The 18,670-nt window shown below is 48.4% G+C and overlaps 1 protein-coding gene across 9 annotated transcripts in view; it reads right to left on the bottom strand.

The window, feature by feature from the left end:
* Positions 1-18,670, bottom strand: part of DOCK9 (dedicator of cytokinesis 9) — a 1,255,128-nt gene that overhangs the window by 478,070 nt on the left and 758,388 nt on the right. For all 9 annotated transcript variants that reach the window (XM_086947866.1, XM_086947869.1, XM_086947867.1 and 6 more), the window contains exon 23: positions 8,359-8,448. In XM_086947866.1, the coding sequence (XP_086803992.1) occupies positions 8,359-8,448 (90 nt within the window). The remainder of the gene's footprint in view (positions 1-8,358; positions 8,449-18,670) is intronic.

Below are 18,670 nucleotides of genomic sequence, written 5' to 3'. Positions count from 1 at the left end.
CAAACCAGTGAACTTGAAGGGCAGGGATTCCAAGTAGGGACAGGGAGTGCAAAAGGGACAGGTGCGGGAAAGCGGGGACGTGCACACCGCGACAGTGAAGCAAGGAGGGCCAGAGAAAGCAAACAACGACAGGACAGGGAATCAGGGACAGGGCAAGGAATCTGGGGAAAGCACTGAAAGCAAGCAGGGATAAAGGATTGTCAGAGAAGGCAAGTAGGGGCAGAAGAGTGTTGGAGGTAGCAAGCAAGAGCAGGGCAATGAATCTGGGGCAAGCAGGGGCAGGTGGAACAAGGCACCAAAAACGAGTCTAACACTGGGAGGGGGGAGGATGTTGAAAGAGACACGGCCTGGCGGCCGTGAAAGTGAAAGTACGGCCGTGGGCAGCAACAGCAGGGGTGAATAATTAGGGGGGTGGAGAAATGCCTGAAGCCGAGCGCATGCCGGGGGAAGCTTCAGATGCCTGTGGGAGGGAGGCTGATGGTTTTGATGTGGACGCGCTTTCCGCGAGTGCACCACACGAACTGTAGGAAATCCGCTATGGTTTCATACCTTGGTTTGCCCTCTATACTCTCGTCCATTATCCCTTGCGGGATTAATAGGCGAGACCTAAAAACACACAGTCAAGAAGGGCCGACCAGCAGCCAACATAACCACAAGTCCCAACAAAGAGGACTCAAATGAAAATGAAGCACACACATCACCCAACTGGGGCGACCCGCCCCAATGAAAGAACAGCACCGAAGGACGAGATCAACTCACAGATCACTGAGGAGGAGGAGGAGGCCGAAGCCCCGCCAAGAACCTCTGGATGGCCGAGTCTGCCCGGCGTGGAACAAAAGAGTGCCATCGAAGGGAAGATCTACCAGCCGTTCCCGAATATTTTCCGGGAACACATTGTCCCGAAGCCAAACATGGCGGCGAAGGGCAACCAAAGAAGCCATGGCATGAACAAGCACCTCCGAAATGTCCAGAGCGAATAATAAATGCTGCCAGCTCCCAGGCATCCAACGCATGGTACCGCAAATCAACCCCAGCATCCTCCTGAGAAACGGCGGATCCAAGGGGCCGAGTACCACAAGCAAGAGGTGGCTCTAGCCAACACACATAAAGTGTTAAGGGCTCGCAGGGCTGCACCAGTCGAAGCGAACATATTGCGCCCCCAAGAGTCTAGCCAGTCTAGACAACAGCCACGGCAGGGAGGGAAAGGCAGTCTGCAAAAGGGGGCTTGAGGCAGAGGGGTGAAGGGAAAGACACACCGGGTCACGTGGGGCTGGAAGGTGCAGTTGCAGAAGGTGTTGAGGCACCAGATCCCCCGTCAAGAGAAGAATGGAGCGAATCCTCAAAGGGAAGCAGCAGCTCCCTGCCACCAGAGCCCTGGTGAAGAACTTCCAGAAGATGATCCGCAGGGAAATGGGCAGCTGGATAAGCCATGCGCAAAATACTCACAGCCGTGGAAACAGCGGGAGCGAAGGCTGCACCCACCTCCGTTGGGCCCCCGGGGGGTGGGGAGCAGCTCCTCCGTAGGCGAGGGCTTGAAGCTAAGGCGGCCGTCCCCGAAGCCAATCGGAGTGGGAAAAGGCCAGGCCCGGAAAGGAGAAAGAGGGACCGATGAGTGGGGGACCTGCGATTCCTCCAGCGAAAACCGTGGCAACGGCAAGGAGCCGTCCTTTGAAGACGCCGGGGAAAAAGCCACAACGCGGTGGCCCGTCTCCGGCAAGGATGACACCAGCAGGCGCCCAACCTCTGGGGAAGAGGGGACGTCCGAAGACGAGTCCACAAACCAACGCCTGTCCGGTGCTGTAGAGTCCACAACCTGAGGCAGGATGTCATGGTCGTCCAGCGCCAAAGGAGACGCCGGACAGGCCTCCTCCACACCACACGGTGCAGGGGACTGGGGCTGGGCCGGAGTCGAGGCGGCTAAGGGACTGCGCCGACTCGACCTCAGACGAGGAAGCCGCCTAAGTGGAGGAACGAGAGGGACCCGGGGAGTGACAAGGAGTCCCCCGCCAGCCTCAATCCATGAAGGGGCGAGAGGGGCCCACCGACCTCAGTGGCGCCGCCAAGGCTGACTCGACCTCCGACGAGACAGCCGTCTGCGTGGAGGGATGAGAGGGACCCAGGGAGGGACGAGGTGTCCCCCGCCAGCCTCGACCCATGACGGGACAAGGGGGGTCTGCCGACCCCTGTGGCGCCTCCAGAGCCAGCAGCCGCTGGCGCCGTAGCGGTATCGCCTCAGCCTCAGACAAGATAGTCGCTTGTCCATAGGGCCAACAGGGGGTCGGGGGTATGAACCGAGCCCCGGCGACTTCCCGCGACACCACAGAGACTCCGGCGGGAGTTTGCAGCAGAGGCGATGTGGTCCGAAGGAGGGACCCCCAAAGGGCCGCACCCCAACCGGACCACATCCTCCGAGCCTGGTGCCGAGCCAGTCGGCGCCGGAGCCGACAGCGACGCCGCGGAGGGCCCCGCACAATGCATGGGATCCGCCAATGTCCCAGGAGGGGAAGGAGGAGGAGGAGAAGCCAGCGAGGCCTGTAAAGCCACGGCATATGTCTTCATCAGGGCTCTCAACGCGCTCTCACCGCGAAACTGTGGATAGGGGGACAATACGCGGGACCGCATCACCCGTGGGGAGCCCACGCCCCCAACAGGCCGGAAACCAGCCCTCAGGGACAAACTGCGACACTTACCGACGGGAGCGACGCTCTTGCGGCACAGGAGAGGGATGAGGACCATGACGACGGCCGATTCAAAAACCTTCCGCAGAAGATTATCGAGGTGACAAAGCCGATCTGGACATGTAAGCCGAGAGAAGTTTCATCCGGCGCTCCTGCCGCGACTTTGGCTTCAACCGTTGGCAAGCCTCGCAATCAGTGGAGCAGTAAACTTTCCCCAAGCACCAGATGCAAATGAGGTGAGGGGCCGTCGCCGACATCAGGCGTCCACAAGACGAGCACGTCTTAAAGCCCGAAGGTATCCGCACACTGTTCCCACAAACACACGCAATAGCGAAGGGCAAGGCCTAAACAGGCCCTGAGCACGAACCGGATCTGTGTTGCACGTGGAAAAGGAAAAAACTGACGTAGGCGCACCGGGGTGGGACTTTTGTGACCTCGCTGACGTCATGAAAGTGGACAACGCCTGGGCGGAGTCGCGTGATGCCATCCCCCCGGCGCGCAGGGATGCTGTGGCAAAACATTTTCCGGATCCAGTCTCACGCCTGGGGATAATTCTACGTTAAGGAATCTGCGGCTAGGAGTCTCTATTAGATGTAATGTTCTCATCACCATTTCTGAGAATCTAGTGTCTGCTGTATGAAATCAAGGTAGAAGGCTGCATCCTGTTCATGTTATCTTCAGCTCATTTAAGGCAAATATAATTCAGCAAACTAGAGCAACAGTATGTGGATGAACCAGATAAACTCCTCCAATGAAGCAATTAGGGCACTCTTGCAGCCCTTAACGGCAGGCGTGCCACTCCTGAAAATTTACTAAGCAACAACATGGGAAAACCTGCAGCATATATGTGAAACACTACTGTCTTGATGTACAAGTCACAAGGGAATCCTGGTAAGTTTCATTCCGCCTCTTTATTTTCATACAGGAATATTTGCTATTATTGATACTACCTAATGAACAAATCCAATGTTTAAAAAAAAAAAATTCTGAAACTACAGTTCTCCAGTAAAGGCTGACATGTAAGCCTGCATCTTTCTTTAAGATGCTTTTCATTCTATCCTGTACTTGCTTGTGTTTAATAACCTGAAGTAGTGTGGTTCTATGGAAGAGTAGAGTTCACAGCAAATCTACCTACTTGGGTGTCAGACAGACTTAAGACAATGAGGTTGATGGGCTACAGATTATGCTGAATATAATGCATACATACATTTAAGAGCCTTGGGCCTTTCAGAAGTGGTAAGAAAGCACTATAAAAATATTACAATACAATGTTTCTACTGTGGTCTTAAAGTTATTAAAGGCATTCCCAGCCTGATGAAGGGGAATGATTCATACATGTAACAAAGGATGAAGACAGCCAGGTGGGATTAATGAACTAACGTTTCATCTTAGTGCCATTTCAACAACAGTAGCAAGAAACGTCTGCTGTTCTGTAGAAATATGTACAGCATGAAAGTGCATTTACTTTCATACAAGTGCTCCAACCTCCATTCACGGACGTTCAACAACCAATAGATTATAGAACACATGACCCAATTAGTCCCCCACTGGCCACAAAAACAAACTTGAAAACATTCCACCTAAATTTCTACAGCATAACCTCTGCTTTACCAGAAGCATATACCTTCATATAAGTAATAAATTTCATTTAATGTTGTTGTGTCCAACTGTGGAAACGATATACTACCAGGTCACATCAAACCTGTGATTAAAGCAATGTACAAAAGGGAAATAAATTAAATGACCAGTCTTAATGGAAAGGATAAACAACTGTAAAATACTGTATGAGATTAACTTTTCATGAAGCCGGGAAGGACCACAGCGAAAACAGATTTTATCCATCACTGGGAAGACAAAATAAATGAAGTACTTATGTTTGGTAACTATCTTTCTTATGGATAATCTAACTTCGTAAAAATTCCTCATCAATAATATCCCCTTCCAGGTGCCACCATGGACATAAAAGCATTTGTCCCACAGCAGTAACGTTACATCAGCTACAGCTGAAAAGCCCTAATTTCACTCGTTCTGTACTCTTCATCGACAAATACCACATCACCTCTCCTAAGGTTTCGGATTCAAACAGTGTTCTGAATGCAGAAAACAAATGTTGATAAAAAACACTTATACAGCATATGCATGTGGTATCTTGAACTACAAGATTATATCAGAAGGTGTGATACATGCACACCCATGCACTTTAAGGCATGGAAGGAATAGGAGGCTAAACGGTTCTCGGCACAATCCCTAGGCAGGAGTCCTGTTCTCTTCCAGTTAAGTCTCCTCAGAGACAGAAGTCAGATGTCAAATCCTCTAACAATAAAAAGTATAAAAAAAGAGAAGAAGCAGGGGACAAATCCTCTAAAAATAAAGAGCATACAAAAGAAGTAGCAGTACTCCTCTTATTCATGCAGATAGTGCTCCTCCTCGAGGGAAAGATCATGAAGTAGGTGGCACAGCTACACCACTCTGGTGCAGTTTTATTCTTCTTTTAACCTGTTGGTTGGCTCAGTGCATTTGCAATTAGTGTTGTCCTTCAGCATTACCCACCAAACGTGTTTCTTGCACAGGCCAGTAGCCCCACAGCTACAGCCAAAGACCTGACCTCGGAGCCGAGTAGGCTCCTTCTGAGACACAGCACTGTTAACTAAGTTCAAACTAGTTTCAATCTGTAATAGAAGAGCTTCTTTCTAGAATCATCCACAAGTGACGCATCTTCACTAAAACATTTCCGTCATGGTGACTTGATTTAGGTTCCATTCTGTCCCCCAAGGGATGCGAGATCCAGACCTCCCACTGGGATTGGTGATACTGAGACTTATAATCAACCTAGTCTGGCAAAGGTGAGTGATAAGGGAAAAAATCCAGCAGAACTATGTGGTAAAATGCAGTTTTGAGAGACACTTCTATTAATCTGCAGAAAATTATCCATGTGTTCATGCCTGGGGAGGAGGGGGGACGTGGGGGGGGGGGGCGGGGGGGGGGGGAGTCTATCTTTCTTTTTTTTCATTTTGAATTGCATGTAAAACATGGGCAAAAAATATATATATATATATATTTCAATAAAGACTTGTTTAAAAAAAGAAAATTATCCAGGAGCGCTGCAGCTCAAATCGAATTGTGAGGCTCAAAAAATGGGCACTAAAGCCTCACATGGCAAATGCCAACAATTAAAGTCATGGTCATCAAATGCTGCAGCCTTCAAAAGTAAGAAAACAGAGGGGAGGTAGAGAATGGACGTGTATCAAGGGAGTTCACATTGGGGAGAGCGACGTGGCAAGGTTGTCCTGTCTCCGCTCCTCTTCACCCTGGTACTAGAACCACTTGCTGCATGGATACGGCAAGATGCGTCGATCCACGGGATAAAATGGGAGGCAGATTGGGAAGACCGGATCTCGCTATATGCGGACGACGTACTAATATATATAACGTCCCCGGCAGAGTCCCTGAAGGCCGTGCTCGGCATCCTTACAGTGTACGGGACAATGTCGGGATACACTATTAACTGGACAAAATCACTGATCTATATATTGCATGGCCCTATACCCAGGCTCCCTCCGGGCTGCGAATTACAAATTGCAACCAGAGGATTTAAATACTTAGGACTCTATGTCACCCCACAAGACCCTATATTTATGGAGGAAAACCTGATGAGACCCCTAGCGAGACTCAAAGCAGATGTTAAACACTGGAAATCCCTTCCGTTGACACTGCTGGGACGAGCAGCACTATTCAAAATGTTGGCGCTCCCCAGGTTCCTATACGCACTCCAGAATACCCCATTTCAGGTCCCCCTCTCCTACTTTAAAGCAACTGAAGCAGAAATTTCCTCGCTGCTATGGGACGGTAAAACAGCCCGCATAGCGCAACACAAATTAGTGCGTAGCTGGAACGATGGGGGAATTGCCTTACCAGACGTTAAACTATATTATTAGGCCTCACAACTAATGATAATAAATCAATGGATACATGTCCCGCAGGATGAACCAGCATTCAGACTAGACAGGAATCTGTTACCCGTAGACCACTTGATGAAGGCCCTTTACACCAACAAGAGGCAACATACGCTCACAGGTCCAACGGCACACACGGTTAAAATTTGGCACACTGCACAAAGGGGGTTGGGAAGGAGTGCTGACACTAGCCACCCCACTGTGGGAGACTCGTCGTTTGGGTACCCTGGCGAACACTAAAAGATTTAGGCAATGAGACCTCATAGGTATCACTAAAATCCGTGATCTCTGGGTGAATGGAGAGATCCTTAAATTTGCAACTCTGCAAGAAAAGTATGGGATGGCAGAAACTGAACTCTATTGTTATGTCCAAATTAGACACACTCTCCAAAGCTATCCACCTAGGCGCCGAATTAGCAGAGTCTTCCCCCCTGGAAGAATGACTCCTCACGGACTACATGGACAAAAACCCCATATCACAGACCTACCGTAAACTGGTCAATAATCAACCAGACCCCATGGTAGCATTGAGGGGAAAATGGCAAACAGACGTAGGAGACGTGGAGGATTCAGACTGGATGGACGCACTAGCGTCGGCCCAAGAGGCAGCAATCCCATCTAGGCTAAAACTCATACAACTCAAAGTGCTACATCGCATGTATTACCCTCGCACCACATTACACAAACTCGGGCACACACCTGATTCACTCTGCCTCAGAGGTTGTGGACAAGTTGGAACATTTTATCATATAATATGGGACTGTCCAAATATACAATCCTACTGGGAACGGGTGATGAATGAGATCTCGGAGGTGGGGGGGAGGAGGGGGCAGAAGTCCAGCGATACCCCAGATGCTGTCTCCTAAAAATTTGGCAATCTACTGACCTAAACTTGGCACTACAGAACTGGGCTACACTCGGGATGACGATTGCTAAGCGAAATATAGCAAAGAACTGGGGCTCCGGGGTGTTACCTACAGAGCAGCAATGGGAAAATGACATGGATGCCGCCATGGTGGCAGAAAGAGCAGTTTACACACACAGAGGATGGCCTAAAAAATGGTCCAGAATATGGGGAAAGTGGAATGAATCCCGGGGAAATATCTGTGAATCTCCGCAAACGACATCAACCCCTGAAGATATCCCATGAATAAAGAAGGGGACGAGTAGGCTGTGCAATGACTGAGTATGTCCAGATGATGCAAGTACGGGAGGGATACTGGGAGAATGGTGTCACCTGTTATAGTGTACTATTTAGGTGTCGACATAGAACTGTCGTGTATGTAATGCAATGTGCCGTGTGCCAATTAACTGCAGATGGAGATGATTACTGTTTATTGATGTATAGACATGTATGGAAACGAAATTACAATAAAAAGTTTTATAAAATTAAAAATTGAAAAAACATATTACAAAAAGTAAGAAAACACTGGTAGTTTTCTGTTGCTTCCAGGTGATTAACCGAAGGAGAAACAGCAATCCGAATAATGTAAGCTAGTTGTAAAACTCATTTGCAGTATCCTAGACCATGGCCCCAGGAAACATTCCTATTTGTTTTTAACAGTTATATCAACATAATAGAAATTGGCTTGGAAGGGTTCTGAACTGTCATTAAAGGATACAGTATTCAACATAATTTTCCTTTCTTTTGCCGCAATGTATTGGGTATATCAAGCAGTTTAAAGCAAAGGTTTACGTAGATTAAAGATCATTTTTAGATTTCTTACCTTAAGATATTTCACAAGGTCATTTCCTAAAACTTGAGCTCCCGACTCTGTTTTCTGACAATATTGAAAGAAATTGTGCAAGTGTTGGTCCTATTGTGGAATGGAAGGAAGAAAAAAGTTATAACATATAAAACAAAGTATCTAGGAATTAATATATGGAAACTTCTAAAGTGCACAGCAAGATTTTCAGAAAGGAATATGCATTTCGGCGAGTGTGGCAAAAACTCGAAAATAAGCATAACGTGTTAACCAAACAATATTAATCTAAAATAATTTATTTAAAACTTATTAAAATAAATTACAATTTAAAAGAAAATTGTATAGTCCACTAATCAAAACAAGCAGTTTTAAGTTCAACCACCCCTGCTTCTGTGGGAAAGTATTTGCAAAATATGTGTCTCTGTTTATGTTCTGGGGACATTTTGTGAAAAAGCATGTTTTCCTGCAGAGCAAAGTAGTCCTTATAGGTGTGAAAAGAATGAGTTAGGATTCACTTTAGAATAATGACCCCACACATTCATATTTTCGGCATTAGGTGGCATGTCTGTCCGAACATCCAGAAAAATAAACAATGCCCTTTCCTGTCTTTCCAAGTATTAAAGTTTTGCTTTCACTTCTTACCACATTCTTCTAGCTAACATTCTCTCTTAACTACGTTTGCTACAAATCCCCATCCCCACTCTCTATGCAGCCCTTTGCTATCTGTTTAATCACACCAGCATATTTGTATTGCAATCCATTTTATGTACAGGTGATTGATCAGTGATCTTGCAACCCTGTCCATGCTCCTGGTGAGTGTGAGAAGTACTTTTGCGTAATAAGTATGAATAGATAGAAAGGCATACCTGGACATCAACAATGTTGTAACGAAGAACTTATTCATAATCATACTAGCCCGATTTTTAGGTCTCGCCTAAGCCATTACGTTAGCAATGCCTTGGCGAGATATTAAGTAAGGGGCTTTCAAAAGTGCTCCCAAAATCTGCAGGCGGATCGGGTACAGTGCATGTGCGCCGGGCGCGCGCACCATTTGTCAGCCTGCAGACTTTAGGAGCAACTTTCGCGGCCGCTTTGATGTTCTCAGCTGTGCAGCCACTGAGAACATCAAAGCGGCCGCGAAAATGCACACCATTTGCCACCCCCCTCCCTTATCCCACTTCCTGCTTGTTTGTAAAACATTTACAAATAACGATTGCTGGATTAATACACAGTCATTGCTTAGCATTGTGTAAAATTGTGTTGTCTTTGAGACAACTGTATTTTATCATGTAACATCAGCAGGAAAATAGTGAAATGCTTTAAAGTAACACCTTCTGTTTTCCTGTATTCAATGGTAAGTACAGACGTGAGATTATAGTGGCCTTATAAAACCGATTGAGTTGATGTACCCAGTGACTTGAAAACCCTCTTGCTCCGTCACTCTGTGCACACATTTAATGCTGTTCTGGATCCACGTCACTTTTGTGGTGTATTTCTTCGCCCCTTTGGATGGTTTCTCGGGGACTGGAGGGACCTGGCTGTGGCTGGTTCCAGATTTAGAAAGGCACGCGCACATGCTTCCAGTCTCCCACTCTTGTGCCAGGAGTGCCCTTCCCCGCGGTCGCGACAGCGGCTTTTCAGTTCAAAAAAACCCTGGAAGTTCTGTCTTTTTCACATGCGCGTTAGGAAGAAAGAAAGCGTTTGGCCTGATTTCAGTTTTGTTTACTGAAGTGCCGTCCTTTGCTTTCTAGGGAACGTGCTTCTAGTGAAAGGTTAAACTTGCAGATCTGTTTTTTCCATAGTGTTTTAGCTTAACGATTAGCTACAGCTAAACGAACAATGATGGTTTGAGCAGAATCCAGGACCGCCTCTTCTTCCATACCCCTCAACAGTGTACCTCGAGGCCACTGGCCCGTTAAAGGTTGTCACCGAGAGAGCCATTCTGGATAATCCTGATAAAAGTACATGTATCCCTTCTAAACGTCCCCACCCCACCCCCTCCCCGCCCACTGCTATACTTGTGAGATGTCCTGAGCCGCAGTTGAGCAGAGCGTGCACTCTAAGAATTTGGTTTGTGATCCAGGGTGATGGTTGCAACTAGCTTCTACCTCTACGAGCCTATTTAGTCACACACCTCCATATTTATTTTGTAGTTGATGGGATTGGCTGCTGTTTTGAAAAGTGGTGATTCTCTGCTTAATGCTTTCTTGTCCTTCCTAGGACAAGTCACCTCGATTTGGTATTTCCCTTTTGTCATTGATGTCTACTTCATTGGTCTCTCTGACCTCAGATTCACATTTACTTGTTTTCTCAGGACCATGGGCCCTCATTCATACTCATTATCGCTCCCTCGCCCTGCTCCATGCAGGGACAGTGGTTCTGTGTCTAGAACTTTGTGCAGAAAGTACTGTAGGCAGTGCAGTGCCCGGGTGCATCGTAGGACTAATTCGGAACCACAGTCTGGAATTTTTGTGTTCTTTGGTTGTCCTTTCCATACAGAGGTGCTCTTGTAGCCTTAGGCTAATGGTCCTTGTACTTCCGTGCCATTTCTGGATGACTATTCTTGAATGAGTCTGTCTAAATCTTACTCATGAGGTCTACCAATGATTATAGCAGTAGTATGCTAAAGTGTACCTGTGGGGTCAACATGTGATCCCCTGGTACTGGCTGCAACTAATTCTGCTGATTCTCTCATTGCACATTAAGCTGAGCTTCCCTTCTTATATCTATCTATCTATCTATCTCCTTCACATTATCTATCTATCTATCTATCTGACTCACTCTATCCATCTATCTGACTCACTCTATCCATCTATCTGACTCACTCTATCCATCTATCTGACTCACTCTATCCATCTATCGCCCTCACTCTATCCATCTATCGCCCTCACTCTATCCATCTATCGCCCTCACTCTATCCATCTATCGCCCTCACTCTATCCATCTATCGCCATCACTCTATCCAGCTATCGCCCTCACTCTATCCAGCTATCGCCCTCACTCTATCCAGCTATCGCCCTCACTCTATCCAGCTATCGCCCTCACTCTATCCAGCTATCGCCCTCACTCTATCCAGCTATCGCCCTCACTCTATCCAGCTATCGCCCTCACTCTATCCAGCTATCGCCCTCACTCTATCCAGCTATCGCCCTCACTCTATCCAGCTATCGCCCTCACTCTATCCAGCTATCGCCCTCACTCTATCCAGCTATCGCCCTCACTCTATCCATCTATCGCCCTCACTCTATCCATCTATCGCCCTCACTCTATCCATCTATCGCCCTCACTCTATCCATCTATCGCCCTCACTCTATCCAGCTATCGCCCTCACTCTATCCATCTGAGCTTCCCTTCTTATATCTATCTACCTATCTATCTATCTATCTATCTATCTATCTATCACCCTCACATTATCTATCTATCTATCTATCTATCTATCTATCTATCTATCTATCTATCTATCTATCTATCTATCTATCTATCTATCCGACTCACTCTATCTATCTGACCCACTCTATCCATCTATCTGACCCACTCTATCCATCTATCTGACTCACTCTATCCATCTATCTGACTCACTCTATCCATCTATCTGACTCACTCTATCCATCTATCTGACTCACTCTATCCATCTATCTGACTCACTCTATCCATCTATCGCCCTCACTCTATCCATCTATCGCCCTCACTCTATCCATCTATCGCCCTCACTCTATCCATCTATCGCCCTCACTCTATCCATCTATCGCCCTCACTCTATCCATCTATCGCCCTCACTCTATCCATCTATCGCCCTCACTCTATCCATCTATCGCCCTCACTCTATCCATCTATCGCCCTCACTCTATCCAGCTATCGCCCTCACTCTATCCAGCTATCGCCCTCACTCTATCCAGCTATCGCCCTCACTCTATCCAGCTATCGCCCTCACTCTATCCAGCTATCGCCCTCACTCTATCCAGCTATCGCCCTCACTCTATCCAGCTATCGCCCTCACTCTATCCAGCTATCGCCCTCACTCTATCCAGCTATCGCCCTCACTCTATCCAGCTATCGCCCTCACTCTATTCATCTATCGCCCTGCCTCTATTCATCTATTGCCTTGCCTCTATCCATCTATCTCCCTCACTCTATCTAGCTATCGTCCTCACTCTATCTATCGCATCACTCAGCACCACCACAGCATCACTCCGGGGCACCATAACATCACTATGCGCTACCAGAGCATCACTGAATGCCACAGCATCACTCGTTGCCACCACATCGCTCATAGCCACCACAGCATCAATCTGTTCAACCATTCAACAACTGGTTCAAATATATTCTCTCAAGGTTTCAAACTTTACTACAAATGTCACAAAAAGATGTTAATATTTCACTTATTTTCTTGGATTTTCGTCACAATAAAATACACTGAACATAATCTTCACAATAGTTATTTACAAAAGTTTAAGCTATTGCCATTATAAATTACAATAACTTTTATTTAAGTATTAATTATTTAAAAAAAATAAAAGTCATTGTTATTTGTAATATCAATACATCTAAGTCACGTAAATGCAACACATATTGCATTACAACTGCTATAGGTGTCGCATTTGCAAAAGGCAAAACTATTGGCATTGTAAATGACAAAGCTATTAATTTCGCTATTTTCAAAACCAACACATAAATAAAAAATGTGTCATTTGCAATACCAATAGCTCAAACTTTCCTAATGCGAGACCTATTGCATTGCAAATGATTGGTTGATCTGTATTTGCACACATATGCATACTTCACACAATATATCCTCTGACCCGGTTGTCACAGACTTGACAGAGAATTTCATGATCTCTTACTCGCCCGATCAAGAAGTGGCAAGCCCTTGCTTCAATACATAGATGGAAATCCTTCATCAGATGGTATCTGAAGATCCCTGAACTACTCTTCACAGGTCCCAATGTAACAGGTCAGTTTCTGCTTTCAGAACTCAAAGAGAATAATCCGGTTGGTCAGAGGACAAAATGAACCATTGCACATATGAGGTGGGCTGAATATATCACTAATGTTGAAGGCAGGCAACTTAGTGTTAGAATTCTTGTCTGTCAACCAGATAAATCCTTGTACAGGTGCACTACTCTCTAGAAGGGTTATGAGAGGTGAATGACAAACAGGAAAATTAACAGGATTTTTTTCAGCACCGACTGCAACTTTAGACATAAAAGATAACTAAATCTTGTGGGAAGTATTTATAACTTGGACAATTTGAAATCCTGGATTGTAGGCTTAAGCACTGAAGTAGAAATAGCAAGAGCTATATCATAGAATGCACCATGGGTGTAACAGGCACCAGTGCCTGTTTTTTATTTTTTTAACAGATTTTATTTGTCTTAAGTCACATATAATGCATAGCCCCGGAGCCCGGAGTCTTCCGCACACATCAATATATCAGCAATATAATCCTAGACATTTTGTTCCTAAACCAACAACACCCCCCACCCCCTCCCTCCGTTTGTGCCGATGTTGCCACTTATTTACAAAGACAAATCTGAAAGTTACCTGACCAGTCTAGCGAAACACTCCCTCCTTTCCACTCATGTGCCACCTGTCAAATTGTTGGAAGGGCGGCGGGTCCAGGTCCAACCCTCGAAAGTCCGACCATCTCTACCAGATGTTATAATGCTTACGAGGGCACCCCCTGGCTATAAACACAGGTTGCTCAAGACCCATACGGAAGTCCTTCCCATTTTTCCATGCCGCTAACGACGGAGCTTGAGGCGCCTTCCACGCCTTGGCAATATCCCTCTTTACCAGTGTAAAGCCCAACAATAGCAGGTGAGGCTTGTACCTATTGCCCCCTATCCCCTCCATCACTTGCAACAAAGCTAATTTCGGCGTGTGTGGGAGCTCCCACCCCAAGACCTCTGACATACATGCAAACACCCCACTCCAGAATCTCTGCAAACCCAAACACCCCCAAACCTTGTGCATTAGTGTACCCTCCTCCACTGCACAGCGGAGGCAATCAGGGGAGCTGATCATGCCCGCCCTCCAAAGGCGCTCTTGGGTGAAGTATGTGCGGTGTAGGTATTTAAATTGAATCAGGTGTGGAGATTGCTGCTCCCCCAGGGCTAGCTAGTACCTCTGCCCAATCCTCCTCCTCTAAATCCCCCACGTCTCCTCCCCACGCAGTCCTAAGTCTGTGAAGGTCAGTGGAGCAGTGGTGCACCAGCGTTTGATAAATGCGTGAAATTTTCTTGTCCGGGAGCTCGCCCATAAAAACCTTGGCCTCTAGCGGGCTAAATTCAGGGAGAGGCCCTATGTCAGTCAGGTAGGGGCATCAGCGCGTGCCTAAACTGCGGGTATTTAAAGAATTGGGAGCGTGGCATCCCGTATTCGTCCTGTAATTTCTGAAAGGACTTTAGGGTACATCCTGTCATGACATCGCCTAATGAGGAGATCCCTATTGCGTTCCAGCCCCCAAATCCCCGCAGGGCATTCAGATCGGGAAAACGACCATTTCGCCAAAGGGGAGTCTCCTGAGTCAGCACGTTCCACCACTCCATTCTACCCAGAGCTCGCCTCCAGACATAGAAGACCACCTGCGTGGCGGACGGAAGACACTTCCGAAGTGGTGCGGAATACAACAGGGCGTGTACAGACTCGGAGCCCATTAAGTGCCGTTCCACTGCGTAGACGGATCTTCCCGATCCCCATACCACCATTCATTGAGTACCAGCAGGTGCGCCGCCTGATAATAGGAAAGAACATCGGATGTAGCAAGCCCCCCGTGTATGTGGATAAAAAACATGTTCGCAGAGCCACCCGTGCAGTCCCCCCCTCCCACAAGAACCCACCCAACGCCGAGTTGACCTGCTGAAACCAACTGGGCGGAATCCGGAAGGGATGATTTTGTAGTTGGTACAATAAACAGGTATGTGCCACCACTTTAAAATTAGCTGATCTGCCATAGATCGTTAGAGGCATGCAAAACCAAACCTTCGAGTCTTCGCGCATACGGTCCCATACCGGAGTGAGGTTGTGATCAGGGGAGGCAGTCGCCTCCTCCGACAAATACACCCCCAAGTATTTCATCCCTCCGGTTGCCGGCTGCAGTCCAGAAGCCCTGGTGCCCACCCGCCGCCGACCCCCCAGGACTCACAACGTCGATTTACCCGGATTTATATATAGGCTGGAGGTTTCACCAAAAATCTGCAAGATACGAAGCAGCCGCGGTCCCGAACTGTCCATGTCTGCAATGAAAAACAAGACGTCATCTGCATGCAATGCTATTTTGTCGGTGAGGCCTGGTGCCCACCTAAAACCCCTGAGCTGGGCGTCTATGCGGACCCACGCCGCCAAGGGCTCAATGGCAAGCGCAAAGATATAGGGGGAGAGGGGCCAACCCTGCCGAGTGTCCCTCCGGACCGGGAATGAGTGCGAAATCGCTCCCCCCACTCGCACTGACGCCGTAAGGTCTGTGTACAATAACTGTAGATACGCCATGAATCGCGGACCAAAATTAAGGTGCTGCAGCAGGGCAAATAAATAAATCCAGCTCAGGGAATCAAATGCCCTGTCCATATCCGGTAGGAATAATGCTGCCTGCTCCCCCAATCGCTCCAAGGCCAAAATTGCAACGTGGGCATGCCTAATAATGTGGCGAGTCGCCCTCCGGGGCATAAATCCCGCCTGGTCGGGGTGGACCAGGTCTGTAATATGGGGCTTGAGCCTGTTTGCCAAGGACTTTGGCCTCAGTATTGAGTAACGATATAGGGCGGTAGGACGCGTGATTTTAGGGGGGTCTACCCGGTTTCAAAAAGACCACCACCTCTGTGTGGCTCCAGTCTGGGGGGAGCAGACCCCCCTTGCACACCTCCTCGACCACCGGGCGAAAATGTGGGCCCAGCTGCGTATGGAACCGCCTAAAAAATTCACACGTGAAGCCATTGGGCCCGAGGGCCTTGCCGGGGCTCAGCTCGCCCAGCTCATCATCAGACAGGGGCCTGTCTAGTTGTTCCCGCACATCGTCTGTGACCGACCGCGGGGGGGGGGGGCAGATCATTGATAAACCGCTGAATTACATCGTCTGCCAGAAACTCACTGGGAGCGTACAAATCCTCATAGTATGCTGAGAAGCTCTCCGCGATAGCCGAGGGCTCCGTAACGGGCACCCCCTCCGGATCCACCAACTGGGGCAGAGGTTGGGAGTGGAGCGTATCCTGACATAAGCGGTGCATCATCTTGCTTGATTGGTCGCCCAACTGGTACACGCTGCTACGCGTGGCTAGCCAGGTCTGCCGTGCCTCCTCCATTAAAACCGCGGTGTATTGCTGCTGGGCCAGCGCAAGTAGACGTCTGGCCGGTCCGCCGCCCGCTTCCGGCCCCTCCGCTCCAACGCCTCAATGGCCGCCTCGTCTCTTTGGCGCTCCCTTCGTGCCGCTGCGCACCAGGATATGTCAACACCCCGTATCGTGGACTTTAGCGCCTCCCAGAGGACAGCCGGGGAGTCCACGGATCCCACATTCGAGACCAGGTAGTCGTGAATCTCTTTAGTCAGGTGTTCCCTATGCTCGTCCTTCAGAAGGTGCCACCCCGACATTCGCCACCAAAATGGCTGTTTACCCGGGCCTATCCTATAAGTAAGGACTACCGGCGAGTGGTCGAAAGGGCACTCGGCATGATTGCGGCCGACACTATCCTATGTGTCAGTCCCCTAGGGATGAAGATATAGTCCAGTCTGGAATGCGAGTCGTGCACCGTTGAAAAGTACGTGTACTCCCTACGCAGACAGTGTACATATTTCCATACGTCCACCCAGTCAAGTCCTGTGGCCAGGGCGTGTAGTTTTGTGGGAGGACCCTCCACCCCAGTAGTCGCCCCACTCCGCCACCTATCGCAGCCCAAGCCCATCACATCATTCCAGTCTCCCCCAACCACAACTAGGGTGTCCGGCATGTCACCCCAAAGGGACATAAGGCGCTCCACCAGGGACCACTGCAAGGGCGGCGGAGCGTAAACGCTGCCCAGCATGATCACCCTGCCTCCCCCTATCCTGCCCTGCACGATGACATATCTTCCCTGGGTGTCAGTCCAAAGTCTGTTGTGTGTATAGGGGACCCTGCGGTGTATTCGTTTTGCAACCCCCCTCGACCCCCTTGTGAACCCCGAATGGTAAACCTGGTGGAACCCAAAGCGTTGCAAGCATGGCGCCTTCGTGCCCGGTAAGTGGGTCTCCTGAAGCAGGAGGACATCCGCCCCGGCCCTTATGGCATGATGAAGCACTGCCCCCCGTTTCACCTTATCCAGCACCCCACGCACATTCCAACTAAGTATGCGTAGGGAGCCAGGGGCTACCCGACCTCTCCTCTCAGTGTCGGACATGGTGGATGAGCTCCAAGTGGTCTATCACCGGTGCCTGTTTTCAGTGGCCCCGAAACCTTCCATATTACCGTCAAGTTAGTATGCTCAAGGATGCTTTTGGGCAGAGCTACTGGGGTCCCAGGAACCACAGCAGGTATCACCCTACAGGCAGGTATGGTCACACACTGCACCCATCGGCCAGCATTTTTTTGCCCCTCTCTATTGCCAGAAAGCCTTTTAATGCAGTTCCGTCCTCCGGGCGGGCATTAGGTTACGAATGCACTGGAGACAGAATTTTTTTGCAACATTGCACACTATCCCACTTAGCCCCAGGTAAATGTGATGAAGATGTCCCTGATATGCCTCAGGACCCTCCGCCCTATTAACGGCCTCCGAATCCAGACATCTTGCAGCAGAAACAAAGGCAGAATCACAGAAGGCCAGGTAAGAGATACTAGGAACTGAGGAAACCGGCTCATGATGACCATGAGGAAACCGGCTCATGATGACCAATCAGCCGAGAATGCAAGGGTACTTGAAAATCACAATTCAAGGACTCTGATATTACCAAATGAAGAAGCAGTGGCTGCTGCAGACCACCTCAAGAACACCTACCCTTTAGTCACTGCGAGCCATGGCAATGACCGCTATACCCCACTGTGGAACTGCATCCCACACCATATCCTCCTCCACTAAGTACTAAGCTTTAGACTTTATCTACCCTAATATGGCATAAACTGAACCGATGGACGCTTTGAACCATAGAGGGTGGTGTACAAATCCAAAACAGGAGACCCTGCAGCTAGATGCACCAAGTACTTCCTCCTTTGCAGACTGTACTATAACTGTACGAAGCAGCTCCTCTCTCAAACTCCTACTAACTGACTCTACAAAAGTACCTTCTAGCAATCAACCTGTAGCTGGCAATTAAACATTATTTCCTGCTTGTCTCCTGTACTCATAAATAATTTTTATTAGGAATGCTTAT

The sequence above is a fragment of the Lissotriton vulgaris genome, assembly GCF_964263255.1.
Source record: "Lissotriton vulgaris chromosome 8 unlocalized genomic scaffold, aLisVul1.2 SUPER_8_unloc_1, whole genome shotgun sequence".
NCBI classification, from domain to species: domain Eukaryota; kingdom Metazoa; phylum Chordata; class Amphibia; order Caudata; family Salamandridae; genus Lissotriton; species Lissotriton vulgaris.
Note: the sequence above shows the minus strand (reverse complement) of the source record. Positions and strands in the feature narration are given on the sequence as shown.